This window comes from Cornus florida, unplaced genomic scaffold, assembly GCF_030987335.1.
Source record: "Cornus florida cultivar Cherokee Brave unplaced genomic scaffold, ASM3098733v1 CherokeeBrave_3.0.0_Hap2_Chr11, whole genome shotgun sequence".
Taxonomy (NCBI): Eukaryota; Viridiplantae; Streptophyta; class Magnoliopsida; order Cornales; family Cornaceae; genus Cornus; species Cornus florida.
Window position 1 is genome coordinate 106,064,926 of NW_026775581.1, and position 22,245 is coordinate 106,087,170.

General features: G+C 37.8%; 3 protein-coding genes across 3 annotated transcripts; all 3 read left to right on the forward strand.

The window, feature by feature from the left end:
• The first annotated feature begins 3,475 nt into the window (after positions 1-3,475).
• LOC132285020 (exocyst complex component EXO70B1-like) lies at positions 3,476-5,480 on the forward strand. The gene has a single exon (XM_059787178.1). The coding sequence runs from the start codon at positions 3,552-3,554 to the stop codon at positions 5,298-5,300; it is 1,749 nt and encodes a 582-aa protein (XP_059643161.1). The 5' UTR covers positions 3,476-3,551; the 3' UTR covers positions 5,301-5,480.
• Positions 5,481-10,557: 5,077 nt separating this feature from the next.
• Positions 10,558-12,054, forward strand: LOC132281777 (exocyst complex component EXO70A1-like). The gene has a single exon (XM_059783444.1). It carries the CDS (start codon positions 10,558-10,560, stop codon positions 12,052-12,054), a length of 1,497 nt encoding a protein of 498 aa, XP_059639427.1.
• Positions 12,055-13,316: 1,262 nt separating this feature from the next.
• Positions 13,317-17,028, forward strand: LOC132284014 (exocyst complex component EXO70A1-like). Its single transcript, XM_059786074.1, has 2 exons — positions 13,317-16,401; positions 16,473-17,028. The coding sequence occupies exon 1, from the start codon at positions 14,615-14,617 to the stop codon at positions 16,352-16,354; it is 1,740 nt and encodes a 579-aa protein (XP_059642057.1). The 5' UTR covers positions 13,317-14,614; the 3' UTR covers positions 16,355-16,401; positions 16,473-17,028.
• Positions 17,029-22,245: the final 5,217 nt, after the last annotated feature.

The following is a 22,245-nucleotide window of genomic DNA, read 5'->3' on the forward strand; positions in this document are numbered from 1 at the left end:
TTCTCGCTTTGCAGTTCATCCAGGTGGTACTAAAATGTATCACAATTTGAGACGTCAGTATTGGTGGAACGGGATGAAGAATGATGTTGCACAGTTTGTGGCTAGATGCCTTACCTATCAGCAGGTGAAGGCCGAGCATCAGAGGCCAATAGGTTTGTTGCAACCATTACCTGTAGTGCAATGGAAATGGGAGCATATTGCTATGGATTTTGTGACAGGTTTTCCAAGGTCAAGAAGGGGCAATGAGGCTGTATGGGTCATCATTGACAGATTGACCAAGACGGCTCACTTTTTGCCTATTAAGGCAACAGATGATGCAGAGAAGCTTGGTGTTCTTTATGTGAAGGAGATTGTAAGGTTGCATGGAGTTCCTGTAACCATTGTGTCAGATAGGGATGCTACGTTCACTTCGAAGTTCTGGGAAGGACTTCAAGTAGCGTTGCATCTTAGTACGGTATTCCATCCACAGACGGACGGTCAGTCGGAGCGTACTATCCAGATTTTGGAGGATATGCTTCGGGCATGTGTGCTTGACTTGGGTGGTAGTTGGGAGGATCACCTTCCACTTATTGAGTTTGCCTACAACAACAGTTATCAAGCGAATATCCAGATGGCTCCATTTGAGGTGTTGTATGGTAAACCTTGTAGGTCTCCTATTTGTTGGACTGAGGTAGGTGAGACAACCGCCTTTGACCCGACATTGTACTCGAGACTACTGAGAAGATTAAGTTGATAAGACAGAGGTTACTTACAACTCAGAGCCGACAGAAGAGCTATGCGGATAAGCGGAGACGACCGTTATCCTTTGAGGTGGGAGACCACGTTTTTCTACGGGTTTCTCCACGGAAGGGATTGATGAGATTCGGAAAAAGTGGCAAGTTGTCGCCACGATTTATTGGACCGTTTGAGATTCTGGACCGAGTAGGAGAGGTTGCCTACAGGCTTGCTTTGCCACCACAGTTGGATAGGGTCCACAATGTTTTCCATGTATCAATGTTACGGAAGTACGAACCGGATCCATCTCACATTTTGAGTTGGGTAGATGTGGACATTGATGAGGATGTTTCCTACGAGGAAGGACCAGTTCAGATTCTTGACACACAACAGAAGGTGTTGAGGAACAAGACGATACCAATGGTGAAAGTCCTTTGGAGACACCACGGAGTCGAGGAAGCTACTTGGGAGCTCAAACAAGAGGTTCGGTCCAAGTACCCAGCATTGTTTTCTTCCTCAGGTATGTCTTGATTTCGGGGACGAAATCCTTATAAGTTGGGGAGAATGTGATGTCTGTGTATTTTATTGTGTGTGTGCAGTGTAATATAAAAGTAAAAGAAAAATAATTTAATGGTGGGGCCCACAAGGCACTTTAGAAAAGGGTCAAGACCATAAAGTTGGTCTCGTTTTCCTGATTCCCTTTTTCTCTCTTCGTGCATCTCTCTCTCAACCCGTAAGCTCATTTTTCTCTTATTTTTTGGTTTCAACTTTGAGGTTAGATTTCTCACTCATTTCTTGTTGGAATTAGGTTCCGTTTGAGGCAAAATGAAGCTCGTGTCAAGCTCTATACATCCATACCATCAATTTCCAATTTTGAGTCTTCCTTGGAGCTCGAATTTGAGGACCTATTTTTTAGGGTTTTGGTGCAATCTTGAGGTAGGGGTCCTTAATTCATGAAATCTTGTACCTTAGTGAGTTAATTGCCTCTAATTGTTGTTTAATTTGATTAGTTGTTTAAAATCTAGAGAATTGTTGATATGTATGCATATATGTTAGTTGTGTGACTATATTTGTTGATGGTTCTATGTGAAACATGTTTAGGACTTGATTATATATGTTCATTGCGCTAGAACTTGTTATGTATAAGCATGTTATGACCTTCTTGATTATTCTTGCGAATTATGTCATGTTGCTTAAATTGGATAAAGTATGGAATGATGAACTTGTGTATGTCATTGAGGTATTCATGCATTAACATTGGGCAGGAAAAGGGAAAGAATTGATTTACTTCAAAAAGGGGAAATTTCGAGAAAGTGTTTTTGATGAAATGATTTTATGCGAAACCCGGTCGCTGCGGGGTTACCAACGGGCCGGAGGTTAATATAGCCTAGAGGGGACTAGGGAGTCGCCCTAGTGTGGTTGAGCTAGATGGGCCCCATAATGACGCCGCGGGGTTACCAAGGGTCAGGGACACTAGCCAATCCTCCTCTCGTGTCGCGGCGGGGTTACCAAATGGTGGGCTGTATTAACGTTTGAAAGTGATGGTTTTGAGAATGAAAATGGGGAGTGTCATTGACATGCATTGCATTTCATTGCATTGCATTGCATTGTTTATAATTGGAATTGAATTGTATGTTGTATTTGATCCCCTACGTTGTATGATCCCTATCTCCCATTGGCCTATGCTTTGCTTGAATTCACAAGGACACAAGATTTGTGTCTTAAGTGTCTCTGCTGAGCTATATGCTTACCCCTATATCTATATATATTTTTTTCAAGTCTTGGAAAAGAACCGGTGGGCGGCAATCCACCCCAACTTTGAAAGTTGCTAGAGGAGCATTTTCCTTGTTATTTTGTAATAGACTACTCCTTGTTCATCCCTCATTTTTTGTAAAATTCCAAAGGTGTAATGATGTAAATTTCTTTTGAAGAACCATGATCATGTAATACACTTATGATACTTGATCACATATGGGATGCGAACTTGATGATATGTAACTTGTTGATGAATGGAAGGATAATCATAACTTGAAGCATTGTCTAGATTAGTAGGTTGTATCATTATCTTTTGTTGCCGTGAATTCGGAAATTAGTTGCATGACAGGTTAAATATGCATTTAAACAGGTTGCGGTAGGTCCATTTTTAGGGGAGGTTATGCCGAATTTTTTTTTAAAAAAAAAATTATTGGCATTAGTTTTGGGATCATTACATCTCTCTTCTTCTCTCTTCATTCTTTCCTTTTCTTTTCTTGCTATATCCATTATCTCCCCCTTTCTATTCTCTTGTTACGTTACTATATTTTGTTTACACAAAGTCCTTTTAACTAAAGCAATATTGAACTCATTTAGGAGTTTATTTGTTTTTTATCTCTTATAATCGCCTGAAGTCAACATTCCCTAAGAGACTATAAGTTGACAACTCACAATTAAACCGTATATTTGGTTCTGGCACGTCCGCAATTCATCAATTTAAGATTGGCTCTAGCCAGCCAATTTTAGGGTCAACAGTATCAAGGTGTCTTTTATGCTCTCCTTTGAAATTCCGGATGAACTTGAACGGCGAAGTGCGCTTTGGCAGTCCATTTGATCTGTTCAAAAAGTCCAATATTAGTTTGAATTGACTCAATTGAGAGACTTTCTAACTTCTTAGTCTTCTCTTCTGTCTCCTCTGACCTTGCACCTTCCAATCCACACAAACACACACACATACACACAAATTCAGTACTTTTCATTCTCGGAACATTACCAAGTTCAATATGCTCTCATCCTCATCGAGGACTTAAAAAGTTTCTAAACTATTGAAAGCCCTCTCTGTATTAAACTTTTCTCTTGAAAAAATGGTTTTTAAGTTCTTAAAATTCGGTAGAAATAACCGCCCACCTGCGGTAGAGTCGCCCAAAAATACTGTCCCCGCATCTGAATCAGCAGCCATGGAATTAATCTTCCGCTGCAGTTCAACTGCATCAGGAGAGACGAAAGAAAGAGTGATTCTAAATGGCTACATTTCATCAAAAATTGATCAGTATTTACAAGCCGTGGACAAAATTCAACAACAGACAGAGTCCGGAACGATCTCAATTGACGATCAGAGCAAACCCAACAGTGTGATCCGAATCGCTATGGTTCAACTTGAAAAGGAATTTCGAGTCATCTTAATCAGCCTCACCAGTCCAACCGATACCAATCCAAGTAGGTCTTCCACATTTTCGAGTTCCATAACCGATAGTTCTCTTAGCTACGGCGACTACGATTGTATAGAGTTGAATCCAAAGAAAAAAGATGACCTCCGCAATATTGCTGAGAGAATGAACTCTGCCAGATGTCTTGACAAGTGCATCCAGGTGTACAAGAGTGTAAGGAAGACTTTCTTGCATGAGAGTTATCGAAAATTGGGAATGCAGAATGCAAGTATCAAAGACATCCGGAGTTTGGATTGGGAAGCGTTGAAGGCGAACATCGAACGGTGGATACTTGTTGCTAAGATTTGTGTTAGGAGTCTGTTTCCAAGGGAGAAAACACTCCATGAGCAAATTTTTCGAGGTCTTGTCATGGATGATGCCTGTTTCGTGGAAGTGGTTAAAAATCTTCTAACTCAGTTACTTACCTCCGGTGAAGCCATCATCATATGCACAAGCAGCCCATCAAGACGCCCAGAGAAGTTATTCAAAATTTTGGAACTCCATGAATCGGTGTCAGAACTTTTGCATAATTTCGACATCATTTTTCAGTCCAAATCATTTGAATCAATCCAAATTCAAGCTGTTAAGATGCTAATGCAGCTTACCGAGGCTTCAAGAGATATTCTATCAGAATTTGTAACTACCATGCTTCGCGAGGAGTCGAAGATTCTGGATAACAGAGGTAGCATTCCCAGCTTGACAAGGTACGTCATGAGCTATATTACTTGGGCAACTTTCTATGAGGAAAAGCTAAATAAATTGATGGTATCAAAGCCATCAGAGCTCAAAGCTAGGAGAAATTCCAGTGTTGTGACAATTCCAGATATAGATCTTCCAGAACTTGATGATCGCACTCCACTGGTGATCCATTTGATTTGGATCATTGAAATTTTACAATTCAAATTGGAGTCGAAGTCCAAGCACTTTAAGGATGCCTCTTTGGCTCAAATTTTCATGATGAACAACGTACACTATATTGTTCAAAAGATTAAAGATTGCTTGAAATTGCAAGAAATGGTTGGGGACGATTACTTAGAGAAGCTAATGGCAGTGACTAGTTATCGGAGATCAACTTATGACAGAATCATCCGTTGCTTTAGAGGGGAAGGATTGTACGGGAGTGGGAGTACATCATTTTGGATGTCAAAGAGTGCGTTGAAGGATAGGTTGAAGACCTTCAATGCCATGTTTGAAGAGGTTCATCGAACTCAAGCAACATGGTTCATATCGGACAAGCATCTTCGAAAGCAGCTTCACTCTTCCATAATAGAGTATTTGATTCCAGCCTACAGGTCCTTTCTCGAGCTCTTCAGGAGACATATAAGAAGTGGAAGTCAACAAGAATACATCAAGTACTCGGTTGAGGATCTTGAGGCTTCCATTTGGAGTTTGTTTACGGAAGCCTAATACACCAGGAGAAGATCTCATGATTTACCAATTTTATGTGTTAACATATTCTATTTTCTTCTAGGAACGTTAAATAATTCAATGGAATAAATTTTGTTTTAAATTTTACTTTCAATTCTTAAAATCCAATGAAAGTAACAAGCCACCAGTGATAGAGAGACAAAATGTTCTCATGGACTAATGGAGGTACTCTTGCGCTGCGGCGGATCCACGTACTGTATCAGAGGAGACTGGAGTTAGGCCAAGCCTCACACTCTCGATGCTTCTGCATTTACAAGCATGAAGTTTATTTGTTGTATTCTCGATTTGGTTTCCTTTCTCCTTGACTAGCAATTCAAGGAAGGGTATTAACACAGGACAGTCCTTCCATGGACTTCACAATGCAACCAAATGTGTGTGCTCTGTGTCTGTGTGTTGCTGAGAGTCATGAACACATTTTCCATCAATGTTCATACTCAAAATTTATTTGGAATGGCCTGCAACACAAATGTGGGTTTTACACAAAGCCTAATTCATGGCAGGAGTTTTTAATTTGGGCTTCATCAAATTGGAAGCAGAAATTGAAGTTCAGCAGGATACTCACTTGGAAGCTCATGCTAGCATGTTATGCATACCATATATGGAGAGTGGAACAATAGAATTTTTCGAAATCAATGCTCAGGGCTTACCTCCATTGCAGACAACGAATGTTGTAATCAATTCCGCGAGATTGAGGCTCTTCTCAATCAGGAAGTGTGTTTGTCCACATGCAAAGGAAATTGCCAAGGAATGGAATCTTCCAAGCTCTTTCTACGAACCAGACCACACAAACCCCTTCTTCCACTTCCCATGGACTTTTCCTGAACTTCTTGATGTGTTCCCGCCCATGGATGGGTAGAGGACTGTTATATTGGCTCTGGTTTGGGCTTTGTTATTTTGTTTTAGACATTTAGGTCAATTGGGCCTGCATGTAGTATTTCTTCTCTGGGCATTAATGGGTTGATGCTGTTTCATTGTTTCTTTTTTTGTTTTTTGTGCTTCTGATATGGGCTACTGGCCTAGTGTAACGGGTGGGCGCTTGCCCATTTACCCAAAAGCTCGAACTGTTAGGTAAGGCTGCATACCCACCTATTTATACCCAATCTCTTTCCCATCCGATTCCGATGTGGGACAAAATGACCCTTGTTACATTCTCCCCCACCCAAACTCGCAACGCCCTCGTTGCGGTTGGGCCACCCTGCCTAGCTGGGATGACTCACCCGAACGCCTTCCGGGCCGGGCGCTTGGCGTGGCACCGGATCAAGGATTGGGTCTGGCTCTGATACCAACTGTAACGGTTGGGCGCTTGCCCATTTACCCAAAAGCTCGAACTGTTAGGTAAGGCTGCATACCCACCTATTTATACCCAATCTCTTTCCCATCCGATTCCGATGTGGGACAAAATGACCCTTGTAACACCTAGTGTCATAGTTGTTAAAGGCTCAAAGCGCACAAAAGCGCAAATGTCTCCTGGAGCCTGAGGCGCAAGGCGAGGCGCGCGCCCAACTGAAACAAGACGCACGTTGAAAAAAAAAAAAACAAAACAAAACCCACCCAAGAATGTGATATATTTTCAAATCAAATCAATCTCATTTTTTTTTTTTGTTAATCTTCAATTCAAAAGATTATTGGTGGCTGATTTCTGAATCAAAGGATCAATTATGGGTCTAAATTAAACAGACAAAACTCTCAAATACAAAAAATTCAATGATAATTTGCAGTAGGGTTCGTGCGATAGGTGTCTTATAATCGGGAGCCCAGGATCAGCCAATTTATTTTTGTTCGAAGTTTGTTAAGAATTCTCCATGTTTCATCAGCTTAATTCTCACCAAAATCCATTAACATTGATTGAAACAAAATGGAAAGAAAGAACCATCCAAGCATGACCCATTTAGTATGTTTCAAAACCAAAAGAATATCATCAGTACTTAGAAAATTATGGATGGCAAATAATAAAGAAAAGAAAACTACAAAATTGGATTTCTTTTTATTATTTTTTATTTTTTATACACGTAATAACAACACTTGTGTTGTAAGACAAGTAATTACTTGGTGAAAACTTGATCATAGACAATATGATGGTGGTCCATCTGACAAATATACAATATGAAGTGAACAACATATTAACATGTTAGACAAATAGAAACTTAGAATGGAAAAATAGTGATCAACAGTCGTCACAGTGAGTCCAGAGTCCAGAGTCCAGAGAAGAAAAGAAAAAAAATAAAATAAAAAAATAAAAAAAGAAGAAAAATAAAAATAAAAATAAATCTGCCAAAGACTCGGCCGAGAGAAGAAAAGAAGAAGAAAAGAAGAGAAGAAAAGAAGAAGAAGAAGAAGAAGAAGAAAAGAAAAAAAAATCTGAGACCGGTCACCGATCCGGCAGATCCGAGAAGAGAAGGAGTCTGAGAAGAAGAAGAAGAACTAACCTTAGATCCGGCAGATGATGCAGATGCGAGACCGAGAGTCGGAGTCCAAGTCGTCAGTCGTCTCGCTGCCTCTGTCAGTCTGTCTTCTTTCCTTTCCTTTTTTCTTCTCTTTTTTATTTTATTTTTTATGTTGCAACTTGTAGCTTTTCTTTTAACTAGTAACTAATAAAATAATATGATAATAATATAAACAATACATAAACAATAAACAAACAAAACCATGGAAACAAAACCATTTAAAAAACATTTTCAAGCAGGCGCGCCTGTAGCCTCGTGCTTGTGTACAAGAGGCGTACGCCTTCTTTCAACCATGCGCCTTAAGTCAATACAGGCGATGAGATGGCACCTGGAGGCGCCTTGCGCCTCAGGCGCCTTTGACAACTATGCCTACTATTACAAGTGGGACTTGTCCCACATCGAATTTGGATGGAAATTGAAATGTGTATAAATTAGTGGGTATGCAGTACTACTTAACAATTGAAGTTTTTGAAAAAATGAACAAACGCCCACCCGTTACAATTGATATCATAGTCAAACTCAATCTTTGATCTGGTGTCACGCCAAGCATCCAGCCCAGAGGCATCCGAGTCTTATCCCTAAGGTAAGCAGGGTGACCTGACCACAACGAGGGCATTATGCGAGTTCGGGTGAATCGGAATAGGAATTGAAATCCGTATAAATGGGTGAGTGGGTTTACAGTAAACCCATATCATTGTGTTATGCCCCAATTTCTTGGTCGGGGGAGAAATTACCAAACGTCTAGCATTCCCTCACGCTTGGCGCCAATGAGGTTTGTTTTTATTTGAGAGAAAAAAGAAGACTATGCCTTCACCATATGAAATATGAATATTAAGTAATAATAGCATGGCACTTCGAATTCGATATGAGAAAATTTTTCTATTATTTTTTCAAAACATTAGATTATGTATCGAGAGAGTAGTATGAGATAAAAGTATTTCTGATTTTATCTTATCTATCGGGAGTCCAGTTCAGCGTCACAAACTTTTTTGTTTTCACACCGGAAGGCTCTTAACAATACTTATGTTATGAAAGAGTGTGAAAATCAAAAAAAGATAATGAGTACTGTTTTACCCACTCTAGCTCCTTCGAACAATCCAATTTTTCCTCCACGTTGATAAGGGGCTAAAAGATCTACTACTTTAATTCCTGTTTCAAAAATAGATAATTTTGTATCTAACTGTATAAAGGCGGGCGCAGATCTATGAATAGCAGATGTTATGCGAGTATCTACAGGACCTAAATTATCAACGGGCTCTCCAAGCACATTGAAAATTCGTCCGAGAGTAACCCCATCCAGTTGATCTTTTGAACCCGCTTCAAGACATGATGACTAATCAACCAATCTTGGGGTAAGCAGCCTTTACTGTTTATGTTTACTTTCACTTAACTCTAATCTCTTACTCATTAAGATTTAGGGCTAGTTTAGTGTGGAGGAATGAAATAGAGTGAGAATGGAATGAAGCTGAGAATGGAATGGGTATGTCCATTCCATTCTAGTGTTTGGGTGCAAACATGGAATGCAAACCAATTTAAAAGTTGGAATGGACTTAATTTACATTTATTTCTCCAAATTACCCTTTATCATGAATAAAGAAATTTAACTTAAAAAAGAAAAGAAAATAAATTTAACAAAAAAAATGAATGGTAAAAAATGAAATTGGGGCAAGCAAGATTAGGGCAAGATTAGGGCAAAAGACGCCATGTTGAGAAGCAGCATGGAATGGGAATAAAGAAATTTTACTTAAAAAATAAATAAATAAATAAATTTAACAAAAAAATTAACGATGACTGGGTTGTGACGATGATGATGGCAGCGAGTAAGGAGATGATAATGGCGGCGGAGCAAGGGTTGTGATGATGATGGCGGCGGTTGGGTTGTGTTTATGTTCCACCGTTGAGAAAGGAAATGATGATGGCGGCGGAGCAAGGGTTGTGATAATGGCGGTTGAGTTGTGATGATGATGGTGGCGGTTAGGTTGTGATGATGATGATGGCGGCTGGGCAAGGGTTGTGATGATGGCGATAGCGGCCGGAGCAAGGGTTGTGATGATGGCGGCGGCTGGGTTGTGTTTATGTTCCACAGTTGAGAAAGGAGATGATGATGGGTTGGAAGATGATGTTGGGTGGGAAGACATCGATGTTTATAAAAGAGATGATAATATGTTTTTTATTTTAGGCATTATTTTTTTAATCCTAGTGGGAATGGAATGTCCATTCCATTGGTAGAAAGATAGAATGATTTTGGTAAAATGGCCATTCTCTGAGAATGGTGGAGAATGGTGATTCCACCTTTAATAGTCCACACCAAACGCAAGAATGGAAAGAAAAATATTCCATTCTCTTTTATTTAATTCCATTCAGCCACATCAAACATGTGTTTAGGAGTGACTTTAAGAGTTGACCTATTACATAATCTCCTGGAAAAATTTGACCCCCAATCAGGGAGCAAGAATAGCAGAGCAAGTACACCACACAAACATATATTCAGTACTTAAATTATTGAAAACCCTATCTGTGTATTAAACTTTTCTCTTGATAAGATGGTTTTTAAATTCTTAAAATTCTGTAGAAATAACCAGCCAACATCTGAATCAGCAGCAATGGAGTTGATCTTTCGCTGCAGCTCGACTGCATCAGGAAAGACGGAAGAAGGGATGATTCTAAACGACCACATCTCATCAAAAATTGATCAGTACTTTCAAGCAGCGGACGAAATTCAACAACAGACAGAGTCCGTAACAATCTCAGTTGACGATCAGAGCAAATCCAACAGAGCAATCTGAATCGCCATGGCTCAACTTGAAAATGAATTTCGAGTCATCTTAATCAGCCTCACCAGTTCAACTGGTACCAATCCGAGTAAGTCTTCCACATTTTCGAGTTCTATAACTGATGGTACTCTTAGCTATGGTGATTACCATTATGATTGTATAGAGTTGAATCAAAAGAAAAAGGATGACCTCCGCAATATTGCTAGGAGAATGAAATCAACCAAATGTCTAGATAAGTGCGTCGAGGTGTATAAGAGTGTAAGGAAGACTTTCCTCCGTAAGAGTTGTCGAAAATTGGGCATGCAGAATACAAGTATCAATGACATCCGTAGTTTGGATTGGGAAGAGTTGGAGGCGAAGATCAAACAGTGGATACTTGTTGCTAAGATTTGTGGTAGAGTTCTCTTTGCCAGTGAGAAGACACTCTGTCAGCAAATTTTTGGAGATCTTGGAAGTGCCATAGATGATGCCTGTTTCTTGGAAGTGGTTAAAGATACGGTAACTCAATTACTTACCTCTGGTAAAACCATAAGCACATGCACAAGCAGCCCATCACGGCGCCCAGAGAAGTTGTTCAAAATTTTAGGCTTCCACAAATCGGTGTCAGAACTATCAGATGATTTCAACAGAATTTTTCAATCCAAATCATCTAAATCGATCCGAATTCAGGCTGCTGAGTTGCTGATGCAGCTTACTCGGGCTCCAAGAGATATTCTACTGCAATTTGAAACTACCGTGCTTCATGAGCAGTCGAGTTTTCTGGATAACAGCGGTAGCATTAACGGCTTGACAAGGTATGTTATGAGGTATATTGCTCAGTTAATTTGCTATGAGGGAAAGCTAAATAAATTGACTATATCAAAGCCTGCAAAGCTGATAGTTCAGAGTGCTGTGACAATTCCTGATATGGGTTTTTCCAAACTTGATGAGCGCACTCCACTGGCGGTCCATTTGATTTGGATAATAGAAATTTTACAATTCAAATTGGAGGCCAAGTCCAAGTGCTTAGTGAATGCCTCTTTGGCTCAATTATTCATGATGAACAATGTTCACTACATTGTTCAAACAATTGAAGAGTGCTCGAAATTGCAAGAAATGGTTGGGAACAATTACTTGGAGACGCTAACCAAAAATGTGCAGAGGGCTGTGATTGGTTATCAGAGATCAACTTGGGACAGGATCTTCCATTGCTTTAGAGATGAAGGATTATATCCGAGTGGGAGTTCATCTTCTAGGGTATCGAAGAGAGTGTTGAAAGAGAGGTTAAAGACCTTCAATGCTATGTTTGAAGAGGTATATCAGACCCAAGCATCATGGTTAGTACCAGACATGAATCTTCGAGAGGAGCTTCGCATTTCCATATCAGAGTACTTAATTCCGGCCTACATTTCCTTTCTCGAGCTCTTCCAGAGTCATATAAGAAGTGGCAGTCACCAAGAGGAATATATTAAGTACTCGGTTGAGGATCTTGGGGCTGCGATCTCGAAATTCTTCAAGGGAATCATAGTACACTAGCACTTGAAAAGATCTCAATTAAGGGAGTGATAGTGAGAAGGTAGAACCTAAGACTCAATCCTTTGAACTTAAATAATGCATTCAGTTGTTATTTTGGTCTCTCTCTTTCTACAGCTCACAAAATCACTGAGGATCATCTATCAAGATTGTCCAAGTAATTGGGAAGATCAAGCGTAGCTGGTCCAGAATTGTCTAGTCCTTCAGTCTGAAGTGCATAGTTTCATTGTATTATCTCAAACATACAAGAAAAGGTGGAATGTAAGAAAAGTTTTAATGTCACTAGCACTTAAATAGTGCATTCAGCTGTGTTTTGTGCATGTGGAATGTAACAAAATTACTACACTCTGTAACTTTTAGGGTTGCATTTGAGCAAGAAGAGCTGAGCATCTATTGGAGATTCGCTCGATCAAATTAAATAGTTAGATTTTAAGCTCGATTCGAGCCAAAACATATTTTGAGTTGGGCTAAACGGACTCCTAAATTTGAGCTTGGCCTTATTGATCTCAATATTATTAGTCAACTTGTAAAGTAATGAAAATAAATGTGAATGCCTTTTTAGTCCAGGGGTTGTGTTGTTCCCGTTGTTTTGGAAGCCCAATTCTAAATTCTAATTTAATATTCTTGTCTTGAAGAAGGAAAATATATATATATATATGAGTAATGAAAATAGTCTAAATTATATACTGTTTTCGGCTAGCACTCACTCCGATTTTAGTTGACTTTGGGTGACAATCAATATTGAAAAAATTTTTGGGGTGAAGTGCCTGATCTTGAGATTTTGGATAATTACCATTAGATTTATAGAAGTTCTACTAGAATCAACCTTAAAGAACCTTCCTTAATTAAAAAAAAAAACCCTAAAGAAACTTTAAAACCCAAAAAGTTTTTTGTACTTTTACCAAATTACCCTCGCTCTTGTTGAGTTAATTACCCTCTCTCCCGCAGCACCAGCACCGGAACCCTCTATTCTCTCCACTATCACCTCTCTCTCCTCTCCACCATCACGACTAATCACCACCCTGATCAAAACGTTCCGCCATTTCTCCTCCACACTTGACCGTTGAAGGTCAAATAACAAAACAATGGAGTCAAAAAAAAAAAAAACAATGGAGTCAAAATAAAACTTTTCAAATTAATGAAATTTTAACAAAGTCTGATATGGAGATGAAAATCCACATTATATTATTTTTTTCCCAAATTGCCCTTCCATTGTTGCTGTGAAATTGTGGTACCGCCCCTCATATGTAGAGAGAGAAAAACAGAGACGTTTGGCCAAGCCAGACCCTATTCGGCTTTCCCTATTCATCTGGTCAACCGGGGAGATTCAGCCAAGCCTCAGAGCAGTCCTCATCCTTTGGATGTGTCTAATTGCACTCTGCCTGGTTCTCCTTGTCCCCGCTTGCGGGTATGTTTAGATTAGGGTAGCGCTTTCTTCCTCTCCGAAAGTCATTTTATAGATGCAAAATCTAAGAAATTGAGGATCTTACCCAGCAAGATCCAGTTCATGGCGAGGAAGTCCATAGTGACCCTGCCCTAGGAACATTCATCTTGGGAGGACAAGGTTCTATCCTCTAGGTCTACCCGGATTGGGTATGTGACCAGAAGAGGTGGCCAAGCCAGACCCTACACGAGGTTTGCGCAGCTGAAGTGGTAATGAGGAAGAGCAGAAAGCCACATTTCATTACTCACTCACTACGGATCCAGCACAACTACATGCTGGGATTGCTAGGAAAAGCTTCGAAATGGAGGAGAGAGAGCAATGGCGGTTTTTTTTCTCTCTGCGTGTAAGAGGGGCAGTAATTTCATGACACCAATGGAAGGGCAATTTAGAAAAATATATATATATATAATATACAGTAGATGAAACATGTCCACTATGAAATTCCATTGATTTAAAAAACTTGATTTTGACTCTATTATTTTGTTCTTTGACCCACAAAATTTTATTGTTTTTTAAATTATCCTAATTTTTTTTTCTATATTTTGAGACCAAACCAAACTCTCACAGCTAAGCCAAGCCTGGCATTAACCAACGTCTTCTCTACATAGATTTACTCTCTTAATAACAATAATTCATGAATTGCACTTTCCAGCAAGAAATCTCGGGCTAATTTCTTCAAAAAGTCCTAGAGGAGTTGGAATCAAGAGAGATAATTGGGGAAGATTACATGGAGAAGATTTCTGGAAATCTCTGGTTACTAATGGCTACGGTTGCAAAAAAACATAGTACTTTTATTTTTATTTTTATTCCAAACTAGTCAGAGAGTACTTGCTTTTTTTTGTTTTTACTTTTCCCTTCCCTTCTTTTCAAGTCAAATTACATTAATTAGTCTAATGACCAAACCGCGTGGAAAGAAAATTGGGGTGTATTTCTAGTAGAAAGTTTCCTCGGTCTTCTCTCCCGTCTCCTCTCTCCTTCCCCCTTCCATTTTTCTCTCACACACACATACTATTCATTCTTGGAACATCACCAAGTTCAATATTCTCCATTCCTCATCGAGGAAGTCAAGTTTTTAAATTATTGATTTTGCTTTCTATATTAAACTTTTCTCTTGATAAGATGGTTTTTAAATTCTTAATATTCCGTCGAAATAATCACCCACCAGCAGTAGAGCCGCCCAAAAATGTTGTCTCAGCATCTGAATCAGCCCTGTCGTCAGTCAAGGTCTACGGTTCCACTGTATCAGGAGAGGTGAAAAAAGGAAGGATTCTCAATGGCGACTGCTATTTGCAAGCCCTGGACAAAATGCAACAACAGCTAAAGTCTGCAACGATCTCAAAGGATCAGAGCAAGGCCAACAACACGACTAAGATCGCTATAGCTAAGCTTGAAGACCGATTTCGAGTCACGTTAGTCAGCCACACCAATTCACCTGGTATCAAACCAAGCAAGTCTTTCACATGGTCGAGTTCCAGAACCGATAGTTCTCTTAGCTATGGTGATTTTGATTGTATAGAGTTGAATCCAAAGAAGAAGGATGACCTCCACAATATTGCAGAGAGAATGAACTCTGCCGGATGTCTTGACAAGTGCGTCGACGTGTACAAGAGTGTAAGGAAGACTTCCCTGCAAGAGAGTTATAGAAAATTGGGCATGCGGAATGTAAGTATCAATGACATCCGCAGTTTGGATTGGGAAGCGTTGGAGGCGAACATCAGACACTGGATACTTGTTGCTAACATCTGTGTTAGAAAACTTTTTGCAAGTGAGAAGACACTCTGTGAGCATATCTTTGGAGGTCTTGGAACTGCCATAGATGACGACTGTTTCTTGGAAGTGGTTAAAGATCCTGTCATTCAATTACTTAACTCTGGTAAAGCTATAAGCATATGCACAAGCAGCCCATTATGGCGCCCAGAGAAGCTGTTCAAAATTTTAGACCTCCATGAAGCGGTGTCAAAACTTTTCGATGATTTCAACATCATTTTTCAATCCAAATCATTTGAATCAATCCGAATTCAGGCTGCTGAGATGCTGGTGCAGCTTATTTTGGCTCCAATAGATATTCTACCGCAATTTGTAACTACCGTGCTTCATGCGCAGTCACGTTTTCTGGATTACAATGGTAGCATTAACATCTTAACCAGGTATGTTATGAGCTATATTACTAAGGTAACTTGCTATGAGGAAAAACTAAACAATTTGATTGTATCAAGGCCATCAAAGCTGAAAGCTATCAGAAATTCCAGTGCTGTGACAATTCCAGATTTGGATTTTCCCAAACTTGATGAGCGCACTCCGCTGGCAGTCCATTTGATTTGGATCATTGAAGTTTTACAATTCAAATTGGAGGAAAAGTCCAACTGCTTAGTGGATGACTCTTTGGCTCAATTATTCTTGATGAACAATGTTCACTACATTGTTCAAACAATTGAAGAGTGGTCAAAATTGAGAGAAATAGTTGGGGACGATTACTTGGAAAAGCTAACCAAAAGTGTGCAGAGGGCGGTGACTGGTTATCAGAGATCAACTTGGGACAGGATCTTCCATTGCTTTAGAGTTGAAGGATTATCATCTAAGGTATCGAAGAGTGCGTTGAAAGAGAGGTTGAAGATCTTCAATGCTATGTTTGAAGAGGTTCATCAGACTCAAGCAACATGGGTGGTACCGGATGTGTATCTTCGAGAGGAGCTTCGTTTTTCCATATCAGAGTACTTGATTCCGGCCTACAGGTCCTTTGTTGAGCTCTTCAAGAGACATATAAGTAGTGGAGGCCAGCAAAAGGAATACATTAAGTACTCGGTTAAGGATCTTGACGCTGCAATCTCAAATTTCTTCGAGGGAAGCATAGTACACTAGCATCTGACAAGATCTCAAGGAAGGAGTGGAAGAATGATAGTAACAAGGTAGAACCCAAAACACATTCCTTTGATGTTAAATGGTGTCTTCTCATATCTGTCTTTCTACGAATATACAGCTCTCAAAATCACTGCGGATCATCTATCAAAACTGTCCGAGTAATTGGGAAGATCAACATAGCTGGTCCAGAATAGTTTCAGTCTGAATGGTATTGTTTCATTCATCAAACAAACAAAAAAAGGTAATGATTCTTCAATAGATTTTGATGAGCTGACATCATGTTAAAGATTCTATGAGTCATTTTTCTTTTATATTATTTATGTGACCTACTTAGAATAGAGTAGCATTGCTGAAAAAAATTTAACAAACTCACTGAATTGCAATGAAGTGTCTTGTATGCCTGCATTGGTTCTTCTCCATACCAGCTTTATAGATATGTGGAAGGAAGGCATGCCTTCAATATATGTGTTTTGTGCATGTGGAATGTAACTAAATTATTACACTCGCAATTTTTAGGGTTGCAGTTGAGCAAGAAGAGCTAAGCATCTATTGGAAGCCAAAACATGATTGTTTTACATAGTTTTTAAGCTCGATTGGAGCCAAAACAATGATTGTTTAAGTTAACACTGCTCGCCAAATTCAAGCTTACCTTCGCTGATCTCAATATTATTAGTTAACCTATAAAGCAATAAAAAAAAAGGTATCTTATACTGATGTCTACCGGGAATTGGCCTAATTACAAAGGTATCAACTTTTTTTTTTTCTTTGAGATTTTAGTTAGCATTGGGTGACAATCCCTATTGTAAATCATTTGTCCACTCCATCAATATAATAAACTTTGGAGTACTTAACCCTGACATCCTTGAGATTTTGGATAATCACCATCATATTTAAAAGTTCTACTAGAATCACTCTTAATTGAACAGTTAAATCCCAACAAATTTATGCTTTTACCAAAATACCCTTGCTGTTGTTGAGCTAATTACCCTCTCTCCACCACCACCTCCCTCTTTCCCTCTTCTTTCCACCACCACTTGGCCGCCGGCACTCCAAACTCTCTATTCTCTTCACTATCACGACTAGTCACCACCATGGCCAACTTCACACCACCTTTACCAGAATGCTCTGTAATCTCTCCTCCACACCTGACCTTCTGTTTATTAACTTTTTCTAATTTTTTTTTTTTTTAATACTAAATTAAACATCTCACTGCTAAGCAGCATTCACCAATGTCTTCTCTATAGATTTAACTCTCAAAGCATACCGGGAAATGCTCGACCCCATTAAGTGAAATTAACAATAATTCAAGAATCGCACTCTCCAATAAGAAATATGAGGTCATTTTCTTCTGGGATTCATCTCCCTAAATAAGCTAAAACTATGAACCCAGTTACAACCGATGCTGATGTTGAATCGATTGTAATTCACTGTTATCCCGTCACTCCCGTGTAAATTGACATATTTATTCAATACGATTACATCAACAGTAATAAGTAACAAATCACTATTGAACAAAAACCCAGATTTAAGGTCGAGAATGGAACCTGAGGGCGTGAAATCACACCAACCGTGAGACTACTTGCTGAAGAACCGGTGCCATGAATTGTAAGGAACTGAATTCACGATGGCGAGGTGGTAGCTGGAAAAGCAGTCTCATTTGGACGAGGAGGTGCCGCGAGGGTCCATGAATCGCGAAGAAAATGAAGTGGTGGTCGGAATCTATGGTGGAGGCGGTGGTGGTGATGGGCAATTTCCTCTCGCCTCGTCCCCAATTTTTCCTTATTGACATAGAATTCGAAAGAGGAGATGGTGGTGCTAAGGGAGATTGCGGTACTGTCGGCGGTTGATTGTCCCAGCCGGCTAGCCATGTACCACAATAGCCCGTTGGAAAATGATTTGCAAAAAATGAATTGTTAGCCTTTAATTGGCCTAACAAATTTTTAAAATGGGTAAAATACAAAAAAAATAAAATAAAATAAAATGAACTATTGGGGTTTTGCCATCTAACCCCCTGAAGAAACCTCTCTGAAATTATGATTTTGTTATAATTAACCGTATCACCCAAAAAAGTAAAAGACAATGTAGTTTCAAATGATTTTGTTATAATTAACCGTATCACCCAAAAAAGTAAAAGACAATGTAGTTTCAAATAATGTCCAGCTTAAGTTAATGGCAAAGAAAATCCCACCAATCAATGGAAGAGTGACAACACAACTGAAATAAAATTACAAAAGAACCCTTAATTAAAATAAAAATTGTCAAAAATAAATAAATATATATACAGTTTACAATAAAAAGCATTCGGATAACTATTCTTATATATATAACACACGCCTTACAATAGAAAGCATAATTCTTGCTTGCCGGATACGTCGTGCAACGAGGCGTGGAGTGGCTGAGGCTCCAAAATTTTGTTTTCAATCCCCACCACCACCACCAGTATATATATATATATATATACTTAAAAGAGAGAGAAAGAGGCTGATGTATCGCATAATTATATACATATATACTTAAAAGAGAGAGAAAGAGGCTGATGTATGGCATAATTCTTGGTCGCTGAATCTGTACTGCGACTAGGCGTGGCTGAAGCGGAGTGCAATTACGCCGTCGGAGCAAGCAGGCGGAGTCACTAAGGAAGATCTCAGAAAATATTTGGATTTGATTAGCAGGAAGTTTGTCAAATACTTTACCCCATAACCACACCAAAACCCACAGACCCACTGTGACCACCGCACAACCACTCCCAAACCTATAGAAATTCAAATAATTCATGCTAAACCATTGTCAAACCCAATTGAACCACGAAACCCACGCTACCAGGCACAGACCTGGTTAAGGAGCAGTTGGCCGGAATTTTTTTTATTTGAAAAGTTGCAATTATTATTTTTACTTTTTGTTAAAATTTTGAAAATGCAGCTTCTCAATTTGTAAAAATTTTTAAAATACCGCCTCAATTTGTAAAAATATCACACTTCACATTTTTTGCCCCCACTTAAATTTTTGGATACAAAAGATAACCCGTCACATTCATGATTCTCTTCACATCTATGGTAATCTAGAAATCACGAATATAGTTAAAAGATCAAAGAATATGAGTAAGACAAGGTACAAAAAATTAAATTCTTATATTTATTATTTTATTTTTTAAAAATTATCTTCAATTTTTTTTATTCTTCAACAGTGCCCCCCTCAAAAAAATTCCTGGTCCGTCACTGCACGCTACCACATCACCGCTACACGACCTTCTCCCCTTTGTTTGAAATCACACACATCAAACCCAATTGAACCCAAACTCAATGCCACTACCGCTTCTTCCTCTGACTCCTCCCTTCTCCATTGCTAACAACCCATGCACCGTGTGCGGTAGAGTGTCGAAACCTTTATGTTCATGAGATTCTTTATTGTAGTTTCTCGTTTTTCATTTTAAATGTTGGTCTGTCGTTGTTATTGAGGAGAAGACCATGTTCACCTGCTCTGGTTTCCCATGTCTTTTTCCCTTCTTCAACCGACCACTACATCTCCCGATGACGTTGTTTCCCGATCGGAGATCCATGGATGAGATGTTTTTGTGAGTGTTTGGGTGTAAGGTTATGTAGTGCTTGGGCGTGTGTAGAGTTATTAAAATGGTTGGGTCTATGGCTATAAAAGGGGTATTGTTGTCAATTAATGTTTATAAGGGTATTATAGTCCTTTAATTTTAAAATATTGGTCATGAACAGTAATATCCAACCTACCGATCACCGGATGGAGTCATCTGCAACATATATGTATAGTTATGGAGGTTTCTTACAATATTTGTAGTTCAGGGGTTTGTTGCAGGTTACCAATAATTCAGTTTTTTTTTTTTTTTTTTTTTTTTTTTTTTTGCTTTTTACTCCTAAAAAAAGAGTAAAGTGCAAAATATCTCCTAGAACTATTATTCTTTTGCAAATAACCCCTCTAACCTACAAATTATTCCTTTGAACTATTTAAGGACAAATACATTACAAAAGATTATTTTACCATTTCTCTTAAATTTGTCATTTCTTATTAACTAGGGAAAAAAAATGCCATTTCTTATTAAATTATTTTTATTATCTTTTCTTTTATCTAAATATTAATTATACTATTTACCTTAATTTTATTATTAGCATCAATTTATCATAAAAAATAAAAATAAAATAAAATAAAATAAAATAAATAGATTTGTAACTACCATTTTCTAAAACGATTAACTTATTACTAAAATTTTACTATATATAATAAAACTTATCATACTCAGTTTAAACTCTTTTAGCGTTAAAAAATAAATAAATTATTTTTTATACAATATATTCATGATAAAATAATAAATTACTTAAATCAAAAAATACATTCTTTTTAATGCAATATATTCATGAAAAATTAAGTAATTACTTAAATTGTTTTAAAATTTTCTACTTAAGAATTTTATTTAAACAATTAATTATAAAAATTAAAGGTAAATTTATGCAAATTTAATGGAAAATATGTTATCAAATTAGTATGAATTTTTTTTCATAATTTATTTCAATAAGAAAAAATAGATTAAGTGCAATTCAATAAGACCATCTCCAATACAAAATGCCATTTTTACATGCCAAATCTATATTTTGAGAAGAGTTACAATGTCAAAATATTATATTTTAGCAATTCTATTCCAATGATGCATTTAATCAAAAATGCTATTTTTTGACACAACAACCATAATTTTTCAACTACCATTCTCAACTACAATTTTCAACAACCATTTTTTTTTTTTTTTTTTTTTGAGTGCTTGTATTTTATTTAGGCAAAATTTAGCTTATTTGCCTTATTAAAAATAAATAAATAAAAACACTGACATATATATATATATATACAAGCACAACAGACATATATATACACACAACACTGACATATATATATATATATATACAAGCACAACTGACATATATATATATATATACACACAAGTACAACACCAAATTAGCATCTCAACACCAAATTGGTAGCCCATGCGAGAGAAAAGAGAGAAGGAATAGAGCAATAGCAGATTTGGCAACAGTCATATGTTGTGTTATATTTGGCACAACATTTGACAAAGTTATATTTTGGCAGCCCGTTTAGCATGCCATTGGAGAGCCCATTTTAAACCCACATGCTATATTTTTAAAATAATAGCGCAAATAACAGCACATTGGAGTTGCTCTAAGAAATGACATTGTGGCTATTTAATGAAAAATAGATTAGGCATTGGAGCATTTTGTAACAAAATGTGATATTTCATAGGGTATTATGCACAAAATATATTTTAAGGGGTTATTTACAAATTTGGACATAGTTCATGGTTTTTTTTGCACTTTACTCTTAAAAAAATAATAAGAGAACAGAACAAAACATCCAAATGATGAGGTCGAATCTAACATGGTTTCACCGCGTCATTATTTCCTAAGAGTACGTTTGGATGGAATGATTTGGAGGGAGAGTGAAAGAAAATAAAAGAAATGATAAGGCTTAAGTGTGTTTGAGTGGTTTAAAATAAGAGAAAAGAAAGGACAGGGAGAGATAGCTTATCCCTCATTTCCTATCTCTCAAAAAATGAAAAGATACGGAGAGAAAAGATAGTATTTAAATAGTATTTGCATAATTCCAAAAGTGCCCTCACTAATTAAAAAGAGAAAAATATTATTCCACTCATATCCCTTCTATTTAAAAAGATATGATAGTAATTTGGTTGTTATCATTTCTCTTCTTTTCTCCCCTCTATTATATCCAAACAAGAATACACTATCATTTATTTATTTTTTTTCTCATCTATCTATCTAAACGTAAATAGAGATTATTGTTATCATTTCTTTTCTTTTCTTTTCTCTTATAACTAATACCATCATTTCTTTTCTTTTCTCTCC